Below are 27,692 nucleotides of genomic sequence, written 5' to 3'. Positions count from 1 at the left end.
CTAAATTTAACCCACTGTATGCCATAAGCATCTGTAGGTGCAAGTGGCAGACCTTCCCTACACGACATACGCGTCTATAAAAACAAAAAAATGTTTTCCCTAAGTGGCAGCCCTGACCAACTTTCAAATCATTTTTTGTGAGAATTTTCAACTGAAAATATTCAAGAACACCTGAATTATCATATATTTATCTTTATAATATTCACTGCAAATTGGTTTTTTAAATTAAATTCAAAATATCATGGCATTTTGGATGTGTGGCAGTTAACTGGTTAAACATATTTATTATCTTTACAAAGCAGCCAAAACCTATAAAGTGATGATTCAATAATTAATCAAATACTTGTAATGCCTACTACTTGGCCTATACCAAGAATAAAGCAAAGAATAAAACAAACAAAACCTCTGCCCTCTTGGAGCTTTTATTCTGTGAATGAAATAAACAGTAACTCTATAATGAAGTGTCACCAGCTGACAAAAAGTGAGTGAAGAGGAAAAGAATATGATGTAGTGGGTGAGAGGATTTATATAAAAATGAACAAATTAAGTTAAAACATCCAAATGAGTTCACCAGGTTTAAGAGGCTTCTGACCTGATCATTTCTATTTTTCCTCTCATAAATTCCACAAACATACAACAATCTAAATGGAGATGAACATTAGTCAAGAACACTGTCCTTTCGGTGCAGAATACCAGTTCTGCCACTGTAATAAAGGATCTACTTTTTTATTTTTAAATTTAAAATCTTTATTGTTTAAAGTATTACAGATGTCTCCTTTTTCCCCCATTGACCTCTCCCCGGCTGCTCCCACCCCCCAGCAAATGCCCTCACCTACTGTCTCCGTCCATTGGTTATGCTTATATGCATACATACAAGTCCTTTGGTTGATCTCTTACCCCCCCTCCCCCAGCTCGCGTCCCACCCTGGATCTACTTTTTTATTAATGACACACAGGTGTCAAGATGCTGGTAACCATTCTTACTCTGAATAACTCTGAAGAATCTATTCCTCTAGATTTATAAACTATAGCAGGTAAAAATGCAAAACCCACAGATAAAAGCAAAAATTACCAAGTTTAAAAACAATACATTTTGCAATGTTTTCAAATGCAAAGTTCTTATCAGATCACTTTCACTATCACTCTGCTGTTTTTAACAGACACGTGGTCAAGAGCCTGGGTACAGATTATTCTTGGTACCATTTGGTAAAATAGTTAAGAGAAACACCACTAGCAATCAATTAAATATTTATTAAATAACCATAAGGTGAACAATATTGTCCATATTGAAAAGAAGACATTTCGATTACCCTAAGTCTATTATTTCCTTATCTGTAAAAATAGTGAGAATAATAGCTTATCTAACAGATTTGTTGAAAGTATGAGTTAATGTATTACCCAGGAGCTAATCAGTAACCAACAGCTAATTATTATCAAAATATTAGGCAATTTATTTCTGCTGTGACCTAAAGAAACTACCCAACTTTATAGGAGAAGGAATACTTCAATTTACATATGTAGAAAAGGTTGCATAGGCAAGTGTTTGGGCAAGACTTACAAGATACCTAACCATTAACCCCGAAGAGCTTCACTCTAGAAAAAGTAAACAGCATGCACAGAGATATGGTAAATAGTTACAGTTCAAAACTACTAGAGAACTAATTAAACATCATGCAAGCATCATTTTCGTTGGGCATGATAAACACGGCTTATGTTTGGTTAGGAGTTGTATGAAATGTCAGGGGATAGGTAAATGGACATGGTGCCTGAAAAACAGAGGTAGTCCTGACTATTGAATCCTGTATCAATGAGAGCAACATGTTTCCTTTTGGTACACTCTTTAGAAATCTATGTAGTACTACCTTGATGAAAAAACATAGTTCTTAAGTCAGCTGCCAATATTCATGTATTTTATCAATTGGCGTCAAATCTGGGTTTTATGGAAACAAATATATAAAATTTAACAAGTAACATTTTAACATCTAATAAAATCATTAAAAATGTCTGAAAACCTATTTATAAAACACTACCCAAGGAGTTAAGTTTACTACCTATCTTCAGAGAAGTTAGGCAATCTGCCCTAGGTACAACCAGTTAGTGGTAGAACAAAGACCAGATTGCAGGTTATACGTAACTCCAAATATCACAATATGGTCAAAAACAGCAAAAATTGTGAAATAACAGACATCTGTAATCTTAGAAACTTCATATTTGTGTGATTCTAGGCACACGAATTCTATTTCTTCAATCTTATGATGGGAAGTCATATAATCTATAGAAAAAAGTAGAGCGCTTAGCTTTAAAAAGAAAGCTTTCAATAGGAAGAACTTATTACTACTATCTTTGTTGTTCACTTATTAGAGCTCAATTTAAAACATGGTAATTACTTCAGTCTTTCAAATCTACAAGTATTTGGCAGCCATTTAAACACAAAGATCATCTCATAAACAAATACAGGCTACCTACAAAGAGGAGCTATTAACAAACTCATTAATAGGGATCACCCATTCTGTCAACAAATTCCCTAACATAGTTGGTACTAGAATTGTATCTATTGCAAAGAAAATCATGCATTAGCTTCCCCAAAATGATCATACTATAAAAATACTGGACCAAGATAAACTAACTAGAATTTCAAAACACACGTTCTTCCTATAATTTTGCGGAATCTAAGAAAATAAACATGCTATCTTAGTGAGACTAATAAAAAGCAGATGATTCTTATTATATCATATAAACACATATGAACATGATATGTCTCAAAAGACAGCTTTAATTAGATAATGAATATGAAAAACCTAATGCTCATTTTATTGCTTGAAAAAAAATTCTACTTCTGGGAATTTAACCCATTGAAATAATGCAAAGGACTTATGACAAGGATATTTATCAGTCTTATTTTTTCAATACGTTTGTACTGATTTTAGAGAAGAGGGGAAAAAGAGGGAGAGGGATGAACATCAATGAGAGAGAACCATGGGTCTGCTGCTGCCCGCACACCCCCTATTGGGAATCGAGCCTGCAACCCCAGCCATGTGCCTTGACGGGTAAGCAAACAACAATCTTCCAGTGCAGGGGATGATGCCCAACCTACTGAGCCACACTGGCCAGGGCTATCAGTCTTATTTATAACACAAAAATATTGCTAAGTTAAATATCAAATAATGGACTTGTCAAAATAAAGTATGGGATATTCTTTGATAGATTTAAATATAGCTAGTAAATGTTATTAAAATGAACATTAAATAACATGGAAAACTGTAAAAGCAGTAGGCAAAACCACATGAACAGAATAATCCCAATTTTAAAAATTCATTTAACAATGCTAAAATGAGATACCAACCATTAATACATTCATATTGGTTTCTTCTCACATTATATGTGTGTGTGTGTGTGTGTGTGTGTGTGTGTGTTTAGTTTTGCAATTCACCACAATATTCAGCAATAGGTGTTATTTAGCAAGCAAGAGAAAATGATCTATTTAAAATAAAAAAGATATACTCAGTTTTGCATTTAATTATCCTTTCCCAACTCAACTTAAAAGCTCTTATTACTGTAAGTTAAAACAGACATAAGACGTTTAAGATTTATATCCAACCCAATAGATGTTATAAATAAGCAGTCTAAAGAACCAGTCCCTCCCCTTCAATGGCAAGCGACTTGTAACAGAGCCAGAAGTGATCTGAGAATGTTGCTCAGCAGTTAACTACAGTACGGCAGAAAGAAAATTTACTGTTAGTATGATACTCACTTTGCCACTAGATAACCATGTACTCTTAACTGGACCATTCTCTAAGCAGCATTCTCATATGTAAATTGTTTGCTATCATTATTTCAACTATTTACATTAACCAAGAACCTAATTCATAAATGGCATTCAGTAAGCACAGCTAAGTCTAAGCCTAAACTCAGAGACAAACATGAGGGAAATCACCCATTCAGTGCTTCTCTATTTGGACCAACATTACCTTTTAATTAATAAATAACTAAAATTCACACTTACACAGCATAAATTTTGTTAACATTTACCTGCTGCTGCCCTTGCTGAGCCTGGGGGGTGGTCTGCTGATTAGCAGAATTTGTTGCTGCAGCAGCGGCAGCAGCTTGCTGCTGGAAAAGACTGGCAGGGTAGACGCCCCAGGGAGTAACTCCATAATACTGGTGAGGGACCACAGCCGGGCCTAAAACAGCCAAGAGAAAGGTAAGAAAAGTTAAGACTAATCTCAGAGTTTCCAAAGACTACATCTGACTCAGCAGATCCTACTGCAAAATATTAATTTAAGAATATATATTGATTTGTTCTACCTAATCATTACTTCTATTTTTTAAAATAGAAATTTTTATGCATAATCCCCACACCAAAGTCTTCTAAAGTAGGTAATAAACCAGCCTTAGAGGAAGAAGCTAATGAAGGATGAAACATTGGCGGTAACAGGGAACATAACTGATAGGAGTAGGAAGCAGTAGGTTTAAGAATACACGGAGGATTTGGCCTTGGTCAGGAAGAAAGGAAAGGCATGCATGTCCACAAGAAAGAAAGGACATAGGAAAGATATAGACAGCCCTATCCAGTTTGGCTCAATGGATAGAGTGTCAGCCTGAAGACTGAAGGGTCCCGGGTTTGAGTCCGGTCAAGGGTACATGCCTCGGTTGCAGGCTGGATCCCCAGTAGGAGGCATGTAGGAGGCAGCCAATCAATGATTCTATCTCATCATTGATGTTTCAATCTCTCTCCCTCTCCCTTTCTCTCTCTGAAATCAATAAAAATATTTTTTAAAAGAAAGATACAAAGTTTGTTGTTAGAAGAGAAATAATTGGAGAGTTCGAGTGCTTAAAGTGATGGAAGAGAACAAAAAAAAATTAAGTTGTACCCTGCTCTCAGTGGTAAGGATGGCACCTGAGCTGATGAATAGGACCAGAGATCCTGGTGCTTCATTAACTCCAAGAACATGAAAACCCATCAGTCTTCTGACAGCAAAACCCTGACACCCCACTGAACCTCCACTGCTCAATTTCTAACAGGCTTACTTTTCCTATTTCTACTTTTTTTAAAGTCGCAAAAGTCATTCAATACAACTACATTCAGACATTGATATCTGAAATTTTAATTTTTCACATTGAAAACAAATAAAAACAAAAAATGTAGTACCTTGACTTATTAGAGACCTATTCAGTATCCTAAACACAGCTATGCTTTCTGCTTCACACTAAATTATCTGTTCACCTTTGTTCACAAGTTACAGCTGAAGTTTGAGTATACAGACAGCAACCTGGATGTGGCAGAAATCTAAACCATAGAATTTTCTGAAGCTGCCTACTTGCCAACCAAGAAAGGCTCAAAGCCAGCTCTTCAAATCTGCTGAAATCCATCTTCAACTAAAACTTTCTTAGTTAAAGAACAGTTTAAAATATTTACAACTTGATTAATAACCCCATCTTACAATGGAGTTCCTTCTAAAGAGCTGTCTTAAATATAGCTATTCTGACATTAATCCTAAAGCAACATATACTTCATTAATAGTAAAAATAAATTGGTACATGTTTTCTGTTTCTACATTTTAAGTTTCTAAAACACAAGTAAGTCAATCACTGCCCAATATAACTCTGACATTTATAATTTGGCATTTTCTGTATCTGTGGGCTTAGCCAAGACCAAGAAGCATTGTTGCCCGGCCAGTGTGGCTCAGTGGTTGAGCATCGACCGTGGACCTATGAACCAGGAGGTCATGGTTCAATTCCCGGTCAGGGCACATGCCCGGGTTGTGGGCTCAATCCCCAGTGTTGGGCATGCGGGAGGCAGCCAATCGATGATTCTCTCTCATCACTGATGTTTCTATCTCTCTCTCCTCCTCCCTTCCTCTCTGAAATCTACAAAAAATATATTTTTAAAAAAGAAGCACTGTTTATAAGGGTGCTCACTGTGAAACTGCCTAAAAAAGCTATGTTACAGTTGAGCTTTATTATAATAAGCAAATGGGTTTAAAAATTTTTATCAGAATCTAAATAATCTAAAAACCATACCTCCAAGTTAAAGTTGGTCCCCTAACTCATCTGGCTAGTGTTTGTTAAGAGGGACTCTGTCTTGGGCATTTAAAGAAAAGAATGAAAGAGAAAACACAGCAAAAGACCCTATCTGTGCCTTAGTTTTCTCACATGGAAAACGGGTATAATAGGTGTTAGGGTGTTGCCACATCTACCTTGAAAGGTTAGGTTGCAACCTGCAATGATATTCCTAAGGTTCCGCCAAAAGCCAACAAAGCAAACTCCTACTGGGCACAGAGTTTTGTTACCATAAACATTTCCACTATCTTTTAAATTTTTTTTAACTGGCATTCCTACGACTTTCCCTAGTCTTGTGGCCTGAGTTTAGGAAAATAACCTACGGGGCATCATTACTTGAGATTGACTCATCTGGGTGTCTGTTTCCATTTATGGGTGATTAACACTCCATAAGAATTTGCAGTTTCATGGTTTGGGTAGTTAACATTTCCAGTTTTGTGTAAAAGCACTTAAGTCATTTTCAGCCTGACTCAGCTGGTGAGTACAAAAAAACAAGATTCTCATCATCAAACAGTGATCACAGTAAGGACAAGCGTGTCAGGGAGAACTTAGACAAGTTCTCTCTTTCAAATAACATACAGTAAGTTAGTAGAGCCAAGTTAGTTAGTAGAGGAAAGAAAGTACAGAAAAAACAATTTAAGATAACAAAGAGCCCTGGCCAGGTAGCTCAGTTGGCTAGAGCATCATTCCGATATGCCAAGGTTGCAGGTTTGATCTCCCATCAGGGCACATACAAGAAGCAACCAATGAATGATTCAATAAGTGAAACAACAATTTCTCTCTCAAAAATCAATCAATAAATAATAAAAGTTTTTAAAGATAGAGATTATATAGTATTGTGAAGTGTTTTGAGTTGGACCTGGTTCAAACCCCAAATCTACATTTAAAATGTGATCACAATCAAGATAGCCTTCTGAGCCCCAAATTCCTAACCTATAAAATCATCATATAGCATTCAGCATAATAAATATGAATGGTATTTAGCAAAGATGACTCTTCTAGGAAGAGCTTTCTATTTCTCCCCCAAAGGCCAAAGGGGAGCAGAACTATACTACCTGTTCCCTCCATGCCAAAATGTGAACAATTCTAAAGAAAACATGAACATCTATACTGCATTTGAGTTCATAATTACAAATTACATGTTATATAAGTGAAATCTCACAATAATATTTAGTCACGATTAACCCTTTGTGGTCGTATTGAATTTGGACATGGGTGTCGTACTGGTCGGAATTAATTTCCATTGAAAGAGCAGTGATACATAACATGCAAGATTATGAAGGATAAACAAGATTTATTAATTCTTTTTTGGAACTACGCCACTACTAGTAGAATCACTACAAACGTTATCACTTTCTACGTCAGAGTCAGTATTCAAGGTGCCAAAATAAAACTCTTCTGCGTTACTTTCAGATTCGCAGTATACTTCTTTCGGTAACTTTCTTTTTGCCATTTTGGAGTATTATTTTGAAATATCTTAACAAGCGAGAATGCCTAATTACAGTTAAACGTAATTTGTAAAGCTTTATTTGAAATTCTGCGAAGTATCTCCGAAGCTTGTCGATTTCTTCACTCTCAAAAGGCGACTGACTCGCCACGGTGTTTTGCATGGTGAGTGTGGAACGACCGCGTTTGTTTATATTGAGTTTCGATATCTCCGATTTGTCAGGGCAATGTTTTGGTTCGTGACAAGGTCGCTTAGACACGTAAGAGCTTTCAGAGAAATTATGAACTGATACATGAATGAACAGAGTTAAGATTCGTACGGTTCCTTGCTGTGGTGGCTGAGAGCAGACATACGACCGGAACGGTAAAAAAGCTTTGGTGGCTGCGAGTAGACAAACGACCGCAAAGGGTTAATATGACTTGGAGGGTTCTGTCCCCCCAAATATTTACTTTTGGAAAACATTTCGTTTGTCCTGACATTGAATTCAATTTACCAACATTTATCTCTATGGAGACAGCAACTATGCCAGAGTCAAATAACGAAAGTGCCTACTTTTGGAAGAGTTCAGTCTCAAGGGAAAAAACACACTCATGTATACATAAAACCACAAGCAAATAAATACAAAACAATAATAAGTAATAGGGAAGGGTTAGCAAAGGAAGGCTTTCTAGAGCAGCAGTCGTCAACCAGTAGTCTGTGGACCACTGGTGGTCCGTGAGGTCCGAAAGGTTGGCGACCACTGTTCTAGAGGTGGCAATGCTAGTTAAGGAGCTTTTCAGGCAAAGAATTTACTCAGGAGACCATACTGTCCAAAGATACTGAGACCTAAACAACCATGTTATTTACAACAAGCTAAAATCAGGTTAGCATTGCTAGAATGAACAGCATGAGCCAATGGTAGCCAATTTGAAGGGGAGAGAGTGGCCCACATGTCAAGAGATCAATGTACAGATCATGGAAAAATACCTATACATAATGGGTCCCAATCCTCCTTAATCCTCTGAATGCCATGGCACCTCATTAAAAATACTGATTCCAAAGAATAAGACACCACTGTCACCACCCAAGCAGATTATAATGATCAGCTGTGTTTGATAATAACCAACATTTGCTACACTAAGGTGGATAATACAGAAAGCAATGAACACTTTAAGCACAAGAACGAAGGGATAAGATTTGTGTTTGATACAGTTTTCTTGAGCAATTTCTGGGAGGCAAAAGAGGGGAAAGAAGCAAGGGAACTAGGAATACGTGAGAGAACAGCTGCAAAAGTTTAGGCAAAGCAAATAAAAACCTGAGCTGTGATAGACTAGAGGTAGTAGGAAGACCTGGGTAAAGGAAGAAATTCCCAAAATCTATTTAGCAACTGGCGGCTTCATGGATCAAAAAATACCTATCCAGGAGGTGACTGACTGGTTTGCCTTTGGACAGGTTCAAGTCTGAGGTTATAGCTAAGCAGAGCTACACAGCTAGCAGGTAGATGGCATTGGAAGTCAGGAGAGAAATCCTCACTGGAGACATGGATTCGTGAAAGAGTATGAAGGACACATGCCCAATTCAAATGACGTTCAGCAGGTGAGAAAAATCCCTCATGCAGCAGAATGTCTCACCTAGTGTTGCTGCTGCAGCCAATCCAGCTGTGTAGGGGTCCGTCCCTGGGGGACCAGCGCTGATGATGTATGGATTGGGGACAAACGCAGCGGGAGCTAAACCTGCTGAAAACATACCTGTCAGTAAAAACAAACTTGACTAAAACTGCAGCCCTACCAAATACCTACATGTTTAGGTATTCATTCCAGGCTATAGGTAAGAGGGGGGAGACAATATAGGATACGTTGAGACTAAATAAAAAAATTTTAAAGTAAACAATCCCTATACTAAAAATTATGGTGACATTTATCTTTTGTCTTTTTTCTCCTACCTTTGTTAAAAATTACAATTAAAATATTAGGCAGCTTTAAATTTGCACAATTTCTAAAATATTATTAAAATTAGAGCAATTTAAAAGACGTTGGAATGGGATGGAGGGAAGGATTTATTTCCATTTATAACAATTTTCCAGTTTACCTCAAAGAAAACGGTATGGGTATTTATAAAGACAACTATCTTCAAGTATAAAATACTAGACCCAGGCAAAGGCCTCTGTGCCTGGCCTTCATATATCTAGGTGGAAACAAGTCTTTTCTTCCACAGCATACCACAATCCATGATTGGCAGTCTCCTTTCTATTCAATCATGTCATTTAAACACATTAAAAAATACTTCTACTTGTACTTGTTTACACGTATAACACTGTGAGTTCTTCAGAGACCTTAAAAAAGTCGGGGTGGGGGGTCGTCTAGGCAGTAAGATGAAAATATGCAGGTCAAATGAATTGCTACAGAAGGACAAAGCTATTTTAAAAACCAGTAATTATATAAGAAGACTTTAAAAAAATATATGCTGCTAGGAAAATGGATTTATAGGTACTTCTTGTCACTTAATAAGAGAAGTTGATATAGTCACATTCTATAAAACCCCAACATGGACAAAACTATATTTAATCGATTTCATCCAATCTTACCAAAAGAACTGATGCTAGCCACCACTGCAGTAACTACTTTTAAATCCTGAAAGAGCTGAGGTAGAGCAATAGTAACTGGATACTAAGAAATGAGTTGAGGTATAGAAGGTGTGTCAAAAATAAAGAATGTAGCTAGAGACAACTGAACAAAAGGAAAAAGGGATTTACTTTGAGGGATTTTTGCCTGGACTTTTATAATCAGTCTTCTGGATTTCACAGCAGCCAGTATCCTAAAATGATGGCCACACTGATGATAATAATTAAGGAGGCATAGGCTTAAGGACTTACCAATATGAGGTTGATGAGCAGCTGCTAGTGCATACTGCTGCTGCTGGGCAGCTGTCAACTGCTGGACAGCAAGCGCATTAGGTCTTTGGAACAGCTGAGGTAAGAAAAAGACATGGTGAGGTTAGAGAAACTGTCTCATGAATAATTTTAAAATCTCTCTGAATAAAAATTTCTACACACCCCATTGAGGCATGATACTTTAAACAAAAATGTTCTCATGCTCTACCCATTCATGTAGTATCACAATGCTTCTTAGTTCTGCTTTCCCTTTCTTTACCTCAGTTTGGTGTATCCAGCTCCCACGTGCTGACTATTTCACAGATTATATGTCCCTGAACCACACACATGCATACAAATGCCACAGTGGTTGTCAACAGGTCTGAGGGACCTGCCTAATCCAAGACACATAAAATTAAACAAAGGTACAATAAAATGACTTACCACATTGCCCCTAGTGCTGTTATCTTCCTACCATTCTTTACTGAACCCCACAAAAACTTTGAATTAATCCTTACCTACTCACATTCTGGGAAGGAAAATGAAAAGCATTCATCTTGTCCTCTGGCTGCCTCTACCTGAGGAAATGATATTGGAATACCTTCCTCAACTAGTGGCTTATCATGAGTAAACTGGACAACTGCCTCACTTTTGGGGGCTCTTGAGTTTCCAGGGAAGTACAGCTGCTACTAACAAAACCTGGATTATGAACTCAGACCTAGCACACTTCTTAGTTCACAAGAAAAGGAAAGGAGTTCAAAGAATCTTAATACAAAGTTAGTCATTCACTCAGTTACTCTAAAAAATATTTAAGAAACAAGTAATACCTACTAGGCACTGTGCAAAGAGCTAAGGATATAACAATACATAAAATGTTCATAGTTTTTAGTATGAATAGTATTGGTACAAAGAAAGGGGAAATCAGTAACCTGATTTTGGATTGCTCTGACAAACCTCCTTCATAGCAGTCATACTGAAGACTTCTGTATTTGCTGGAATCAGACTGAGAGCACTTACTGAAGAGACCTCCCTAGAAAGGACCTTCAACCTACCTGCTCTTTCTAAAGCACATTTCAACAGCTCTGCTGACCTCACTGGATGATATAAAACAGACACCATGGATCTTGAATTACGATGTCCTCATAAAGAGAGCCGATTATTTCAGATACTGGAAGATAATGGCATTCCACCAACTCAGCTTAATTTTCATCACCACTGAAGTTTTAATAGAAAGACAATCCTATGATTTGACTACTACTATGCCTCAAATATATATGAGTAGACTGATTTTAAATTAAAAGAAAACAAAAAGTGAGTATTTTGAACATACTCACCAACTTCACTTCACCTCTTACCTCTTTTCTACATATTTAACTTTCTAAAAACCAGAATAGAACTTAGTCTTTGCTTTTACAATGTCAAAAATAACCATATAGAGATTTCAAAGTCCGCCTAAGAGGGGCAGCCAGGAGGCAAAAAACAAGTTAAATTGTGAGAAGTTGATTTTTTGAAGATTATAAAAACACCTCATAGTTCCACTACTGTCTCTTCAATGGCTCTCCGAAATTTTTCTAGCCTAAAACATTCTGATTTATTTAACATCTCAGAAATGCCATACCTCTTCTCTCCACCCTGCTATAAACAAAACAATTCACTTCATTCAACAAACATTTTTAGCACATTATTAGCTAAACGCTGTGACAGAGTAAATAAAGAAGGTCCATTCAAAATATAAATCTTGATGTTTTCTTGATTTATTAATCAAAAATAGTACTCCAATGCCATTCCATGACTTCTCTTTGCTTCATGTTTTTAACATTACATGTAACTCATTACATGTATGTACACTGTATCTTGTAAACACAAATAGTGTGTAAATACCATAAAAGTTATAATTCTGCATAACATGAGTTTATGGTTCTAACTACCATGTTATCACTTTTTGAGAATATATCCTATATTTGAGAGTTGATTAATATCTCAATGATTATGGTGACTAGAGAAGGAATTATTTTTTGAGTCCATTTTGCAGTAAACAATTAGCAAAAGTAAATTACTTATCTACAGCAGGCAGATTTGATTATAGATTACAGTAATTCTGGTAATTCTTTTTATGTAAATGTTCCAATATTAACTGGAAATACAGGGTATTGAAAACAAAATTGGGTAATTGGCAAGTGATGGATTCCAAATGATCCTGAAAAACTCACACAAATGCCATCTGCTGGGCAAAGCACTGAGCTCTGTAAATATTTTCATGATTTTCACAAAGCAAGCTAATCACAACTGAGAAACTGAGATTTGGAGAAAATGCTTATTTTAAGGTTGGTATAATGATAAATGCACCACTACTGATTAAAATTCACTTGGGTAGAATGCATAAATTGTTTAAGAGACAGAATACAGAGAAAAATATATCAGCTATTTCATGATTTGGAAACTATGCAAGGAGATTGGTTTGACTCCCTTCTCTACCACTATATAGCCTTACAGAAGAGACCCTTGTGGGGTTTTTGTTCCAGAAAAAAAAAAAAAAAGAGAGAGAATTGGGCAGTCAAAAACTGTGTGACTGACATACAGGTGCCATTTTATAAAATATAGCTACACTATTACTGTTATTATCAATAATTGTTGGCATAAAAACATTGTTTTCAGAATATGAAGAAGTAATATCTAAATATGGAGTTAGCAAATGTAAAAAACTATCCCTCCCTCTTCCCAAAATAAAATATACTGCCAGCCCTGGCTTTTTACCAGTCTAAGGCTATATACATAGTGGATAAGAAATAGGAACACGCCCTAACCGGTTTGGCTCAATGGATAGAGCATCAGCCTGTGGACTGAAGGGTCCCAGGTTCGATTCTGGTCAAGGGCATGTACCTTGGTTGCGGGCACATCCCCGGTGGGGGGGTGTGCAGGAGGCAGCTGATCGATGTTTCTCTCTCATCAATGTTTCTAACTCTCTATCCCTCTCCCTTCCTCTCTGTAAAAAATCAATAAAATATATTTAAAAAAAAAAAAAAGAAATAGGAACAGACTCTGGGGCCAGAAAGCCTGGATTCATATCTCAGCTCCACCACTGACTTTCTATGTGACTTTGGGCAAGACAATCTCTCTGTGCCTCTCTCTCCTCCCCCTCTTAATAGAGAAAATAAAGATATGTCTAACTCATAAAGTTATTGTAATAAAATTAATACATGTATAGCACTCAGAATAATCTTTTATGTGTGATATTCTTGTTGATGAAATGGGAAGAGCACCCCCACACAGACACGGGGCTTCTGTGAGTCACCTTTTATAGCTCCTCTCCCAACAGGGCAGCCCAGGAGGGGGAAAACAGAAGGTAAGACTGTTCAGAGTCAATGTTAAAACAAAACTCCACACAGAGTTTCATGAGCACCTGCTCTCAGCAGTTCACAAAGACAATGGAGAACCAGATATTTTTTTGTTATTGTTGATGGGTACTTTTTAAAATATCTCCATGCAGGGGGGAAAAACAAACAAACAAAAAAAAACCACCTATGAATGCAGTTGAATTTGAAGGTGAAACAACTCCCCATATTCAAAAGGCTTCGTGTTCTAGTACTAGGTCCAAAAGAAACAGCCTGGAGCAAGAAACCGAAACTTACATGTTTGCATAGTTTACAGAATATAACCTTTCAGTAATCACGTCTTTTAGCTTTAATTTTCTTATTTGTAAAAACATAATAGCTGCCCTACCTGAGGGAGCTGTTGTCAAGATTCGTAGAGAAAAGCCCTCTGAAACACTAAAGTATTACATCAATGGTGGAACTATAAATTTTTAATTAAAAAGTATTATCTTGGAGCCAGTCCTCAGTACATGACATGTGTAAAAGTTTGGTATTGTTTAAAGCTTCCAGGTCAAAGCCCATTTTTTACCAGGTTATTTGAACAACTGCTTAACACTTCACCAGGTTAAAAGACCAACTAATGATTTCTGGTTTAACAGGTACACACAAACCATGCTCCTGAATATTTTAAAAGAGAAACTTTTTTACATTTCTTTAAAAGATGAAGAATCTCTCCCTAATTGATTTGGCTCAGTGGATAGAGCACCGGCCTGCGGACTGAAGGGTCCCAGGTTCGATTCCGATCAAGGGCATGTACCTGGGTTGCAGGCACATCCCCAGTAGGAGATGTGCAGAAGGCAGCTGGTCAATGTTTCTAGCTTTCTATCCCTCCACTTCCTCTCTGTAAAAAGCCAATAAAATATTAAAAAAAAAAAAAAAAGATGAAGAATCTCATTCCATAATAAATGATTCCTAAATAAGGTACAAAAAAAAAAACACATATCCTTCTTCCAAGTAACTTCATATCTTTCTAAGAAAATCACATCATAAAATTTCAATGTCAAATAATAATAAAGATAAGGTTCAATCAGCCAAATTGCTACCTAATATAAGTATTTAACAGTGATTATACACAACACTAATAATCTTCTCATTTGTAAACTGAAAGGCAAGTCAAGAATTGTAAATTCCTATGTTAAAACAATGCACAAACTTGTCCTCATAAAAATGACATTTAATCACTACCATACTGCTAAAAAGCAATGCATGCCATTTCCTCGCCTATCTGACTAGGGCTGTGAAGGAATAAATACAGTATTTCAATTATGACTTTCAGAGTTATTTTCTCTTTGTTAAAATTCATGCTTAACAGGGTGAGAGTTTTGGTACATCAGAATACAATTTTGTAAAACATGCTACATTAGGCTATTTTTAGATTAACTGAATTCTAAATAAAGAATATCAACAATTAATCTGATTAATCTATAATGACATAACTCTGGCTTTGTTTCTGCTATCTAGGAATATAATTTAATGAGACCTGTATTAATTTTCTAAAATATACTTATGGAAATATGATAGCTGTATAGCTCTTTACTAAAGTAAAAAATATTGCTCAAGCATCATAACACAAAATGGTATGAATGGTTTACTGTGCTTTCTAGGATTCAGGAGAAGACAATAAGGGGAAAGTGGGGGAGAACAGTCCAGAAATATCAATAAGTATTTCAAACTACCCTGAATTAGGGCTTTTTAACCCCAGATCTTTGTATTTGGGATAGGTAAAATTATCTTTATTTTCACAAAATTTAGCATGTCTTTCAATCATGATTATAAGCAACCAACAACATTAACATCTGTGACTTAATCACCAATAGAAATCACATATATTTTCAGGTTACTTTGCAATTGTTACACATCTCAAAATCTTGTTTATGCTCATTAAGATAACAAGTACACGTAACTCTTTTTCGTGCTTCAAATGATAGATATTTTTATATAATTGGATTCCTTTGTAATCCTACTTACACTCTATTTAAAACATTATTCTGAGAATTCAGTCCACAGATCTCACATAACTTTCTAAGGGATTCATTGCCCCCAAAAAGGAATCCCTGATCTAAATCAATTTAGAAAGGTTAAGTTTATGATTAGCAATGACTAGACAAGTATCAAGTTTGCAATGAACTAAATGAAAGTTACCTTTACTATATTTCGTGGCTGCTCTATATTACATATCTCAATATAAACTGATATGAAACCAACTTACTATACCAAATCAAACCTGATTTGAAGGAAATAAGACAAAAGAAGACATTATTTTGTCAATCTGCAAGCCAGATCCCCTCCTAAAATCACAAATAAAGTTACCCTACCAATTGTAGCAAACAACTAAAAACTAAAAACAGATAGCCTTAGCCTTAAATACCCATTTAAGAAAGTGAAGATAAAAGAATAGAATGTACAAAAAAATATGTGCCACACTAGACATCTAGTCTGGGACCCAGGCTTGGCTCTCAAGGCTTCTGTGACCCGAACTGAGTAACCAGGTACTTATCTCCTTTTTCCCTGATACATGTATGTACCTTCTACTGTTGTCAGCCCATAACCACACCATAGTCATTTCCAGCTCCACACCTCTGCTCTCTTAACTGCAGCAGTATCACTCCATCTGTCTTTCAAGCTGTATCTATGCAACCTTGGTCTCCATCAAGCCCTCCCCTGGTCTGATGGTATTCTACTCAGAATCGCAATGGGATAAACAACAATGATCACATCATATGATGGTGGAATCTCAGTGTAACAATGCCCTATGTTGCAGCAACCAAAACGTATATCAAAAGCCAGAACCCAACAACAGTTTGACTTTCAAAATAACAATGTTTGCCCAGCAAGTATGGCTCAATGGTTAAGCGTCAAAATAACAATGTTCACTTTCAAAAGCTGAATTGGGATTCATGGTGAAGGCCTGCTGGGTTTTATAAATTTGAATAGGTGTTGTTTGATATAATCATGATAAACTACATGTGGGTGTGCAAAAGTACATTCCTGTTGCTTAAGTTCTAATAATTATCCAGCCTCCCAAAAAATTGGTAAAAATTTTAAAGCCAGAGATTAATAAATTAAAAGAGAATCCCAACTCTGATTATGAAGTAAAGAACAACTAAATAAAAGAGAATCAGATTTCATTCATAAGAGGTGGACACAAATATTTCTTAAATAATAAGCTAAAGATTACACTGGGAATGGAAGCTAAGAACCAAAAATGGCCTCAGCACTAAGGGTGGCTAGGGAATGTCAGACCAAAAAGAAAGAGTAAATAATTCAGATAAAACTTCTTGGTATTAACTAGGTTAAAGGATCTGATTAGGAATAGCCTACACTCATGAACCTCAATTTAAAGAAATTGCCAAATTAATTTTCTAAGCTGGACAAGTTGAAGTCTATATAATATCATGTCCCTATATTTGGTGTGACATAAAATATTTTGAAGTCTAGTATATCTTCAGCACTGGAAGTAATTTCTGGCTTCTTGCAAAACTCCTGTTTTGAGGATTTATTCTTTTTTTATTGATTTCAGAGAGGAAGAGAGGAGAGAGTGATAGAAACATCAATGATGAGAGAGAATCATTGATCGGCTGCCTCCAACACGCCCCCACACTGGGGACTGAGCCCGCAACCCGGGCATGTGAATCGAACAGTGCCCTCTTGGTTTGTAGGTCAACGCTCAACTACTAAGCCATGCCGGCTGCCCTTGAGGATTTATTTTGAAAAAGGGCAAAACCATGAAAGAAGACTATTTCTTATAAAGATGATAAAAACCACTACAAGTCAATTCTTACGGAAAAGTGGGCAAATCTATTGGAAACTACAGGGAAAATAATGTACACATTCAGCTTATTCTCTCTAAAAAAACGTTTGGAATTATTACTAACAGCCATCTGATAGGCGCACAGAGCATATGTACATCAGAAAATCCCTTGTGCCCCAGCCGGTTTGGCTCAATGGATAGAGCATCAGCCTGCGGACTGAAAGGTCCTGGGTTCAATTCCGGTCAAGGGCACATGCCCATGTTGCGGGTTTGATCCCCAGTACAGGGCATGCAGGAGACAGCTGATCAATGACTCTCTCTCATCATTGATGTTTCTATCTCTCTCTTCCTCTTCCTTCCTCTCCAAAATCAATAAAAAAATCTTTTAAAAAAGAAAATCCCTTGCCCTGGCTGACGTAGGTCAGTGGACAGAGCATTGGTCCATGCACCAAAGAGCCACAGGTTTGCAGGTTTGATCCTGAGCCCCAATCCTCAGCCCAGGTCGGTTAGTCGGGTGGCTTCAGGAGCCCAGAGGCAACCAATCTATGTGTCTCTCTCACATCAGTGTTTCTCTCTCCCTCCCTCTCTCTGGTCTGTCTCCACTCCCCCTTCTTTCCACTATCTCTGAAAAACAATGGAAAAATGTATCCTTGGGCGAGGATTAACAAAAAAAAAAAAAATCCCTTAAAGGGATTTCATTTTGTAAACTTCATATGGTTATTAACCTTATTATCCAGTTGTCTATCATTCAAAACTCACTTAAAATCAGCTATTTATAACAACTAAGGTAACAGTATGGTCTCCCAAGAATTTCTAAACGTCAAAATGAGATGTTAACCTTTCACACCTAGAAATTTATATTTATGTTCCAGTCCAAAATTAAGACGTAGCAGAAATTCATGGCCCATCAAATGGCTTCCAGCCATAAGAGAGAACTTATGGTACTTAACAGGATAGGAAAGCTAGCAGGCCCCCTTTTAATAATTCAGTCAACTAATTTTACTTTAAAAAATTGTTAAGGGAAGGATCAAAAAACCCTAGAGGTTAGTCATATTATGCCTTCAAAATCAGAAGGCACACATGCAATATTTTCCAGGCGTTTATCAATAAAAGAGCCAAGTAATTTCACTGTAAGGTACTAACTTTCAAAGTGCAGTGACTCAATTAAAAGACATAACTAATAACAGAGTTTGGACTATTTCAAATACACAGCATTACAATCACATTTCTCTTCAGAGAGATTAACATAGCATCCAAGAGGACTGTTATAAAAAAGATAACACCACCTCACCCACTCTCCAAGCCCTGGGGCAAGAGAGGAGCCTAAGTACTTGTAGAAGGAAGTGGTTTCTTGCCAATAACCTCAGCATGGGAATCAGCTTCTTGAGGGGAAGATACAGAGGCTTTGTAAACCCACATCAAAAGTCTGGCTATCAATAGCCTAAAATAAAGCCACCCTCCTCCCATCCCCCCATTCTTATTCCTTGTTAATGTGCTGGCTAGAGGGAGAGTAAAGAGAGTGACAGAGACACACACAATACCTGTTGTTGAGAATTGTAGTCAAAAAGTCCCACAGTTGCTGCTGCTGAATCCACTGGTACCTGCGTGCCTGAATAATCAAACTGAAGAGGCTCCATGCCCACATGTTCCATGGGGTCCAAGGGGACACTCTGGGACTCCATGTTGGAGAAATCCTCCACAGGCTTGGCACCATTGGTGCTGGTCAGCTGGGCTAAGCCCTCAGAACCATTCTGGTTTGGACCCAGAAGATCCACTTCATTAGCAGAGTTCTGGCAATTACCAGGGGTACGGCTAAACAGAGAAAGTAAAGGGCATTAAACCTTATTTTGAGCAGGGAGGGACACTACAGCAACCCAAGTTTAAGGACAACGTCCATGCTATAACTTATTATCAATAGTACTTAAAACTATTCCTACAAAACAACCAAGACCATTTATGGTGTTTCCATGTTATACCATAAAATGACTTTTTTATTGCTTGCCTTCCCACCACAGCCCACCCCTTAAATTTGCATTTACTGCTATTGATTTACAATCCCTTCAACCAAGAGACTCAGATTTGAGAACACTGGATAAACTGGAAAAATCACTAACTGTGGCATCCATGAAAACAGAGATCCCAAAATGCAGATAGTAAAATATGCCCCCCAAAATTAACATCTTAAACATAGAAATAATGGAAGAGTAGTTTCTAAGGGGGAAGTTCCACATGTGAGAATGATTCTACTTAAAAAAATAACTTTGATATAAGTGGAAATTCTTTTTCTGTATTATGTGAATATACTGGCCAATGCTAAAACTGTCTCCTCCCCTTCTAAGAAACCAGAAGAATCAGACCATTACAAAATAGTACAAAATAAATTATTTATTTAGGATATGCACCTGCTAAGGAGATAAGTCTAAGAATTAAAAATAATATGAAGATATAATTTATCATCCAAACCAGGACATTCCTAAAACCAAAAAAAAAAAAAAAAAAGTGCACTACTAATAAATATCCTGGAAAACAGGTATAAAGTACTGTCCTGGGAAACCCAGGGCACATGATCACCCTATCCAAAAGGATTGTAGGACAATATGATTCCAAATCAGACTAATCCTAATAATAAAACCCTAATATGCAAATCGACCAAACGGCAGAACAACTGGTCACTCTGATGCGCACTGACCACCAGGGAGCAGACGCTCAATGCAGGAGCTGCCCTCTGGTGGTCAGTGTGCTCCCAAAGGGGGGAGCACCGCTCGCCAGAAGCCGGGCTCACGGCAGTGCTAAGGATCCCGGCAGGCAGGTGGTAAGGGGCGAGGGGTCCCAGACTGCAAGAGCCCTGGACTGCGAGAGGGCGTAGGCCAGGCTGAGGGACGCCTGCAGTGCACGATTTTCGTGCACCGGGCCTCTAGTATAGAATAATATTATAATCTAAAGGAGTATAACCTGTGACTATATTCTATACCTTTCATGTCTAAAAGAAATCCTAAAGCTGGTACAAATTAAAGCTATTGTTGTGTTCCTTGACACACTCAAGCCTTGCAACCACCACCTTCCCCGAAGTCAAATACCAGAAAACACTGCTGCAGGCTGCCTGAGATTCAAGATGGAGAGGCTACCCAAACTCATCTGAAAGACCTTAGGTAACTCTATAACTCTGTGCCTCAAATTTCTTCAAAAGACTGTTAATTCTTTACATTAACAAGACACAAAAGCTAGATTAGAAATATTTAACAATTGAACATTTTTCTACAAACAATGACCCAAAATATATTTTAATTTTGACTTTGATAGATATTAGGGTAAGATATAGAAGTGTGGCCAAACATATACATATTAACTTTAGATTAACTTAAAACTAGTCAAAATTTAATTCTCTATCTGTACATTACTGAGCGAGGAGTTTTAGATTTTTAAAATTATATACCATCACTAAAGGTTATCTACATAAATGAAGAAAAGAAGAACTTGCCAAATGTGGAACACAAATATATAATATCATTTTAATACTGCATAAACTGAATTATAGGTTAAAACCTGCAAGTCAATCGTGACCAGAGATGGAATGAGAGGCCATCTGTGGAAGGGGTATGTTTAAGAAAAGCCATTTAATTGCATCTCTGGTTCTTCAAAATGAAGAAAATGATACTTAACACAACTACCTCAAAGGGAGCTTGTCACTTTCAAATAAGTTCTCAAATGTTTTGCCATCTACTCTAGCATGCCAGGGAGATATGTCAAACTCCCATTAGTAACCACGGTTTCTCCCAAGATAGTGATTTGGGAGAAACATGGGGAAAGTCCCAAGGCACCCATTCCAGGTGATTTTGATATTTGAGAATCATGAAATGTTCTTCATGGAAATTAATCTGCAAATTATAGTCCTATACAAATGCAAAATCTGTTGTTTTGGCAAAGCACCAGGCATTGACAACTCTTAGAAAATTCCACCTTACCAATCAATTTATAATCTTTGTAGTATGGCCTACACTAGACCCACTTCTTAAAAAGGACACATAAGGAAGAAAAAAGAAAACTAAAGTAAAAAAACAAAAAAACAAAACTTAAAACAAAAACCCATAGCCCCCATTCAAAAATCAGAAGTGTAAAACATACAAACCTAAAATCTTTGACGTCTGCATCAATCCCATTCTGCACTGGTAAACCATTGGTCTTGTCCATCACATCACCCTCCTCCTTCAAATCTCCTAGCTTATCTCCATCAAACGTACCCTTGTTCTTCTTTTCATTTTTGTCGTTTTCATCACTGTCTGCATCCCTTGGGCCCTGTTTAAAAAATAGCTTCAGCTTCACTAATCATCAACTAATGATAGTGGGCAACCACTACGGATACCAGACTACACTAGATGCTAATTAGAACAGGATAGTGTCTATGTCCTTTTAAGACATTACAACCTAATTAACAGACAACACAGAGGCAGGAACACTGCAGAAAGTCTTGCCAAATGGGGGAGACAGACATACATTTATGTTATAGTTTAGGACAGTCTTACCATGCCCAGTGCCCCACCATCCCATTTTTTTTTTCTACCCAAAGCCCAGCCAAAACTGTGTATCTCTTGGTCCCACTTTTTTACTCTCAAATCTAACTCTATGTAATAGCATGACTAACAAGATCCAGGTATGGCAGCTAATAGTATAGTTGAAAAAGTGTTAGTTAAGTCTATAAAAAAAAAAATCTATCCCCCATTGCCTATGTAAATTCCCCCCTTACTTCCAAATATTGAGCTAAGTGTGGTCTGACATCATTCCAATTCAATTACTCTTATCTTGGGATATAAGCCCTTCGAATTTGCACTATCACCACCACCCCAGTTCCACCCTATGTCTCACAGTTCACTGCATCAATAATTCAACAATCACCTTAAGTATAACATTTTTAATCCTTCAAAACATATTAAATCCAGCTGTGAAATTCTTTCACCAATAAGTGTTGTCTTCTTCTACCGACCTGCCCCATACCAGATTACTTTGAGACTACCTTGTTTATGTGGAATCACTGACGCAAAATAAGTTATCTTTAAAGTGTTTCAAACTGTGACTAATGAAAGACTGGACCCAAGAGAACTGTGATGCCAAGTACACTGATGTCCATCCTGTGTCCTCAGGAAATTAAATCTGTCTCCTCTTACCAACACCGTAACTTAAGACCTGGACATATAAAGCAAAGTGCCTTGATTTCCGAAAGGAAAAGAAGATTTGGTATAGTGACTTGTTGTGGTTCAGGCAGCCTGGCACAATCTTACCAATGAGTAATAATAAGTAACTACTGTTTTGGTAAAAATAGAGAGAAGCAATCTCACTTGTCCCCACCACTGACTTCTGGTTTAAGGAAGAACACACACACCTAGACCAATTAAAGCTCCTGGTAAAAGGCAACATCCAATCAGAAAAAGATGAGAGCGGCTGCACAGCATTAACAGTCACCACAACCAAATTTCACTGGGGAGAACTCAATAATGGGGGCTGGTACAGCAGGTACAAAGTTGTGAATGAGTAGGCCTACAAATGCAAAATAAACAAATGCTCTCAGAGTAGTTCTGAAAGATCTCTAGCCCAGAAAGGGGGGCACATACATTGACATGCTTAGACCTTTCAACTGCCAGTTCAGAGCCCATTGTGCTTTCAAAATCATGCTCTGTTCAAATGCAACACAGAAAAAGAAAGATGGCATGGCTAATATGAACAAAGGAACATATACAAGAAGGATATGCCACTTGTTTCATGTGGCATCAAGATGATAAATTGCAGTTTTAGCAACCGCTGAGATGTAACTTTCACAGCAAAATCTTCAAAGTATAAGACTGTCAGCGGTTCAAAAGGAGTGAGTGACAGCCAGTTAAGCACCATAATGAGATCCCTAAGCAGAGATGAAAATATGACAGGATTCTAGAGACAGAAAGATATTTCAATATGTCCAGAGACAACAGCTCCCCCCTACTACAAAGGTAAAACTGACAGAAGCCATGTATTCATTTGCATATCCCCAATACTAAATACAGTGCCTGGCCTAAGTTTAGAAACTATGACAAAGAAAACTGAATGACCACAACAATTCTACAAAACTGAACTGCTAAAAGAAGGATCCTTCCATTGTCAGGTAAGAATCCCATAGGTGGAGATATGGTTTAGATAACAAACAGCTCTACATAAATTAGACATCACTGATGTCAATAATAAAAGAGTGTTAGAAGGATTACCCAACTCACACACCTAAGTCATCTTCCACAAATCTACAAGTCACTGGCTTGGAAGGAGCAGTTCAGCTCCAATTCCTCATAAATTCAAAAGGTCTGTGTGTGAAAATGGGAAGATAATGGGATAAAGAAGTAGTTGGAAGTTTCGCTAACAAGTAAGAAATCCGGTGAAAGCGACACTCACCCAATCAATGAATGCTGTGTGTTAACTTCCTTCAGTGACCCTCTACAAGGGCTTCCTGAGAAGCTGCTCCGCCGATCTGGAAGCCAGCTGCTCTGGCCTGAAAATGTGGCCTCTGATAACTTACATTCCCAATTACTGCCAAAGGTTAGATTTTTCAAACATAGCGCTGGGGTAGGCTGTTTTTCACCAATATTATACAGTCCATTCAACTAAAGTATAGTTGTCTGATTTTCTACTCTGAGTAGAAATGCCTCGGAAGAATAGTAGGTTCCTTCTATTTGAAGGTGGGGGCTCCAAGGAAGTCTTCCATTTCTTGATGTGGATGCAAGGGTGTATATTCATTTTGTGGAAATTCATAACGATAAACATTTATGACATACACTTTTCGATACATAGGTCATATTTCTCTTTTAAAATATATTTTTATTGATTTCAGAGAGGAAGGGAGAGGGAGAGAGAGATAGAAACATCAATGAGGGGAGAGAATCATTGATTGGCTGCCTTCTGCACGCCCCCTACTAGGGATAGAGCCTGCAACTCAGGCATGTGCCCTTGACCAGAATCAAACCCAGGAGCATTCAGTCCATAGGCCAGCACTCTATCCACTGAGCCAAACCAGCCAAGGCCATAGGTCATATTTCAATTTTAAGTTTTCATAGGTGAAAGAAGTTCAGCACATCAACAACTTTAAATAAAAATAGTTGACATGAAGTCTGATTTCTAAATAAGAGAATACAGGGTTCAGGATCATAAAAATGGTCTCAGAAATGTGATGGCTGTAAAAAGAGTAAAAGAGTATAAATGGGCTGGTACATTTTATGGGATTTAAATTTTTTATTTTAATATTTAAGGTGCCTGTAACTACATGGTATTTAAGAAAGTATTAAACCAGATAGCACAGAATCTACATTCTACCTCAACTGCTAACACTTACTGGTCACAAGGCTTTGGACTGGTTATTAAACTTGAACCTTAAAAAAGGGATAATTTCGTTTAAAACAGAGTAGTTACAAACATCAGTGAAATAATACAAGTATAAAAGTTTTATAAAGTATAATCATGTTATACAAAGGTAATATATATATTAGTAAAAGCTATGCACTAGGATGTATTTATGTACCATTATCTATGATACCAAGATTAAAATCTTAAATGCCCCAATTAAGTGGTTTAAATAAGTATACAGTCAATCTGACCCTACCAGGGCACTGTCATTTTCCACAATACAATGGCTCTATGATTAGTGTTGGGTATCACATTCTTTTTAAAATTTACAAGTGTCTGGGCTCGCTCCCAGAGTTTCTGGCTTAATTGGTCTGCACCGGCTCCCACAAATGTTATAAACAGCTCTCCAATAACTCCAATAAGCAGTCACAATTAAGAATCACTGTAATTAAGTCCAACATAAATATCATACATACAGAGTTTATGCTTTGCTTTTTTGTCAAATATTACCTAGTACATAACAGTACTGCAAAGTCTATTCAGTAAATGAAAGAAAAAACGAAAAGGATTAATAGCATCTTTTTATTGTGGGTTTCAATGTTAATCCAAACCTGTAGTATTCAGATACAGGCTTCAGTGAGTGTTCAAAATGCAGGTGGCCAAACCCAATCAAAACCTCAAGAGTGGGGCCAAGAAGGGGTCTGTGAGACCCAGATCTTAAAAGGCATGGGGAAGAATATGTTCCATTGCAAGATATTAAAGAACTGAGATAAGAACAGACTAAGAAAAGAACTATATATTGTAGAAATCATAGTACATCCATTTTTGGCTCAGCTTCCTCAAAAGCCTCATATAACAGGAGGAATATTTCAGAGAATATCTATTAATTTTGAGTGAAGTCAGAGAAATGAGAATTGAATTTCTTCTCTTACTGCAGTGATCTTACCACAAAGCTGCATATGGCAGAAGTTACATTCAATAAAATTAATAATCTTCCTCTCCTCTTTTTAAAAAAGAATATTTAACATATTTGCTCGACACACTCAGTCCAGAAACAATAACTTTAACTAAAAAGGTGGTTTCTCCTGTATACATTTGCCTGGTTTTTGGTGTTTGTTTTTTTTTTCAATCTTCACTCAAGGAGTGAGGATATTTTTTCCCACTGATTTTTAGAGAGACAGTGGAAAGGAGGAGGGTGGAAGAAAGAGAGAGAGAGAGAGAGAGAGAGAGAGAGAGACAGACATTGATGTGAGAGGCAATCGATTGGTTGCCTCTTCCACTAGCCTGAATCAGAGGTGTGGATCAAACTTCCAACCAGATACACGACCTTGACCAGGAATCAAACTCACAGACACAGATACATACACACACACACACACACACACACACACACACACACACACACACACACACCCTCTCTCTCACTCCCCCTTCATGGGCCAACTCTCTAAACACTGAGCAACACCGGTCAGGATCATTTGTCTGTTTTTTACAAAATGCAAAAAAAAAACAAAAAAAACCCTGAAATGTTAATTTCCTTTAAAGTTCAACAGTTTATAGCTCCATCATTAATGTAAAAAAATTAAATATTCAAAAATTAGTAAAAGCTTGAAATTACTAGCCATGTGAACTACTCTTTTAAACTGGCATATTACCTATTGTGAGGAACTTGACTGACCAGTATGGCATAACAGAAAACAGTATTGTTAAGAACTGAAATTAGAATAAAGTTTGAATCCAGGCACCATCACTTCCCTTCAAAGCTTCATTTTTCTCATCTATAAATTCAGGGCCAAAGGTTACCTTCAAAGGGTTGTTTCAAGGATTAAAAATAAGGCAATTCATGAAAGTGCAATTCTGAAAAAAACAAAAACAAAAACAAACAAACAAACAAAAAACCTTAGCAGTACTTTATCCCATTTTCATTTTTTGCCACTGCCTTTTTCAAAACAAATCCACCCTCATCTCTACTTCCCCAAAGCTTCAAAATTACTAGGCAGCTCATGTCCCCTTGTTCTCCCCCCCTACCCAAAGAAACTGTTACAGAATCAAGCCACCACCAACTACATTTCATCAAATCGGAGACACCATCAATTTGTAAGACATACCATCATTTTATGTGCTGCTAAAAAGGAAACACTGACAATTAAACTATGACATACTAACATTTGAAAGATGCATCCCAACTTCAAAATGAACAAAGTAAGGAGGTGTGAACTTTCGAGTGAAACACAAACTATACCAGGCTCTGCTTATATGATCACCAAATGCCTGGTGTGCAGAAAGGAAAAAAAAGTGTTCCCCTCTGCTGTGATACCACCAGATCCAAGAGAAAAAGAAAGTATGTCTTACATAGGTAGAATGCTATTTATTATTACGAAAATGAAAAACAAAAACTGGTTTTCTAAAAGGTGTTTTTGTTTTAACTTTTTATCTAGTCAATGTCTAAAAGCTTGACACTACAAAGTACAACATGCACAGTTCTTGTTCAAGGGAAGCTAAAATCTGAAGGAACCCCACCCTGCAAATAAAAGTTTCTCAATTTGATCCATAGCTTGCTGGTAATTTAAACTTCCAAGAAAATTATGTCTGATAGTAGTATTTTTCAGACTTTAATGTACATACAAAATCACCGAGGGTCTTGTCAAAATGCAGATTCAATAGGTCTGGGGTAGAGTCTGAGATACTACTTTTTTTTTTTTTTTAATATATTTTATTGATTTTTTTTTTACAGAGAGGAAGGGAGAAGGATAGAGAGTTAGAAACATCAATGAGAGAGAAACATCGATCAGCTGCCTCCTGCACACTCCCTACTGGGGATGTGCCCGCAACCAAGGTACATGCCCTTGACCAGAATCGAACC

General features: G+C 37.1%; 1 protein-coding gene across 25 annotated transcripts in view; it reads right to left on the bottom strand.

Annotated features, from left to right (window-relative positions):
- Positions 1–27,692, bottom strand: part of PUM1 (pumilio RNA binding family member 1) — a 128,327-nt gene that overhangs the window by 44,470 nt on the left and 56,165 nt on the right. For 14 of the 25 annotated variants that reach the window (XM_059690443.1, XM_059690451.1, XM_059690452.1 and 11 more), the window contains 5 exons: positions 21,603–21,769; positions 19,018–19,288; positions 10,358–10,451; positions 9,117–9,233; positions 4,029–4,180 (listed from right to left, as the gene is read on the bottom strand). In XM_059690443.1, coding sequence (XP_059546426.1) covers positions 4,029–4,180; positions 9,117–9,233; positions 10,358–10,451; positions 19,018–19,288; positions 21,603–21,769 — 801 coding nt within the window. The remainder of the gene's footprint in view (positions 1–4,028; positions 4,181–9,116; positions 9,234–10,357; positions 10,452–19,017; positions 19,289–21,602; positions 21,770–27,692) is intronic. The other 11 variants (XM_059690454.1, XM_059690447.1, XM_059690448.1 and 8 more) reach the window with 8 other exon arrangements.

This window comes from Myotis daubentonii, chromosome 3, assembly GCF_963259705.1.
Source record: "Myotis daubentonii chromosome 3, mMyoDau2.1, whole genome shotgun sequence".
NCBI lineage: Eukaryota > Metazoa > Chordata > Mammalia > Chiroptera > Vespertilionidae > Myotis > Myotis daubentonii.
Note: the sequence above shows the minus strand (reverse complement) of the source record. Positions and strands in the feature narration are given on the sequence as shown.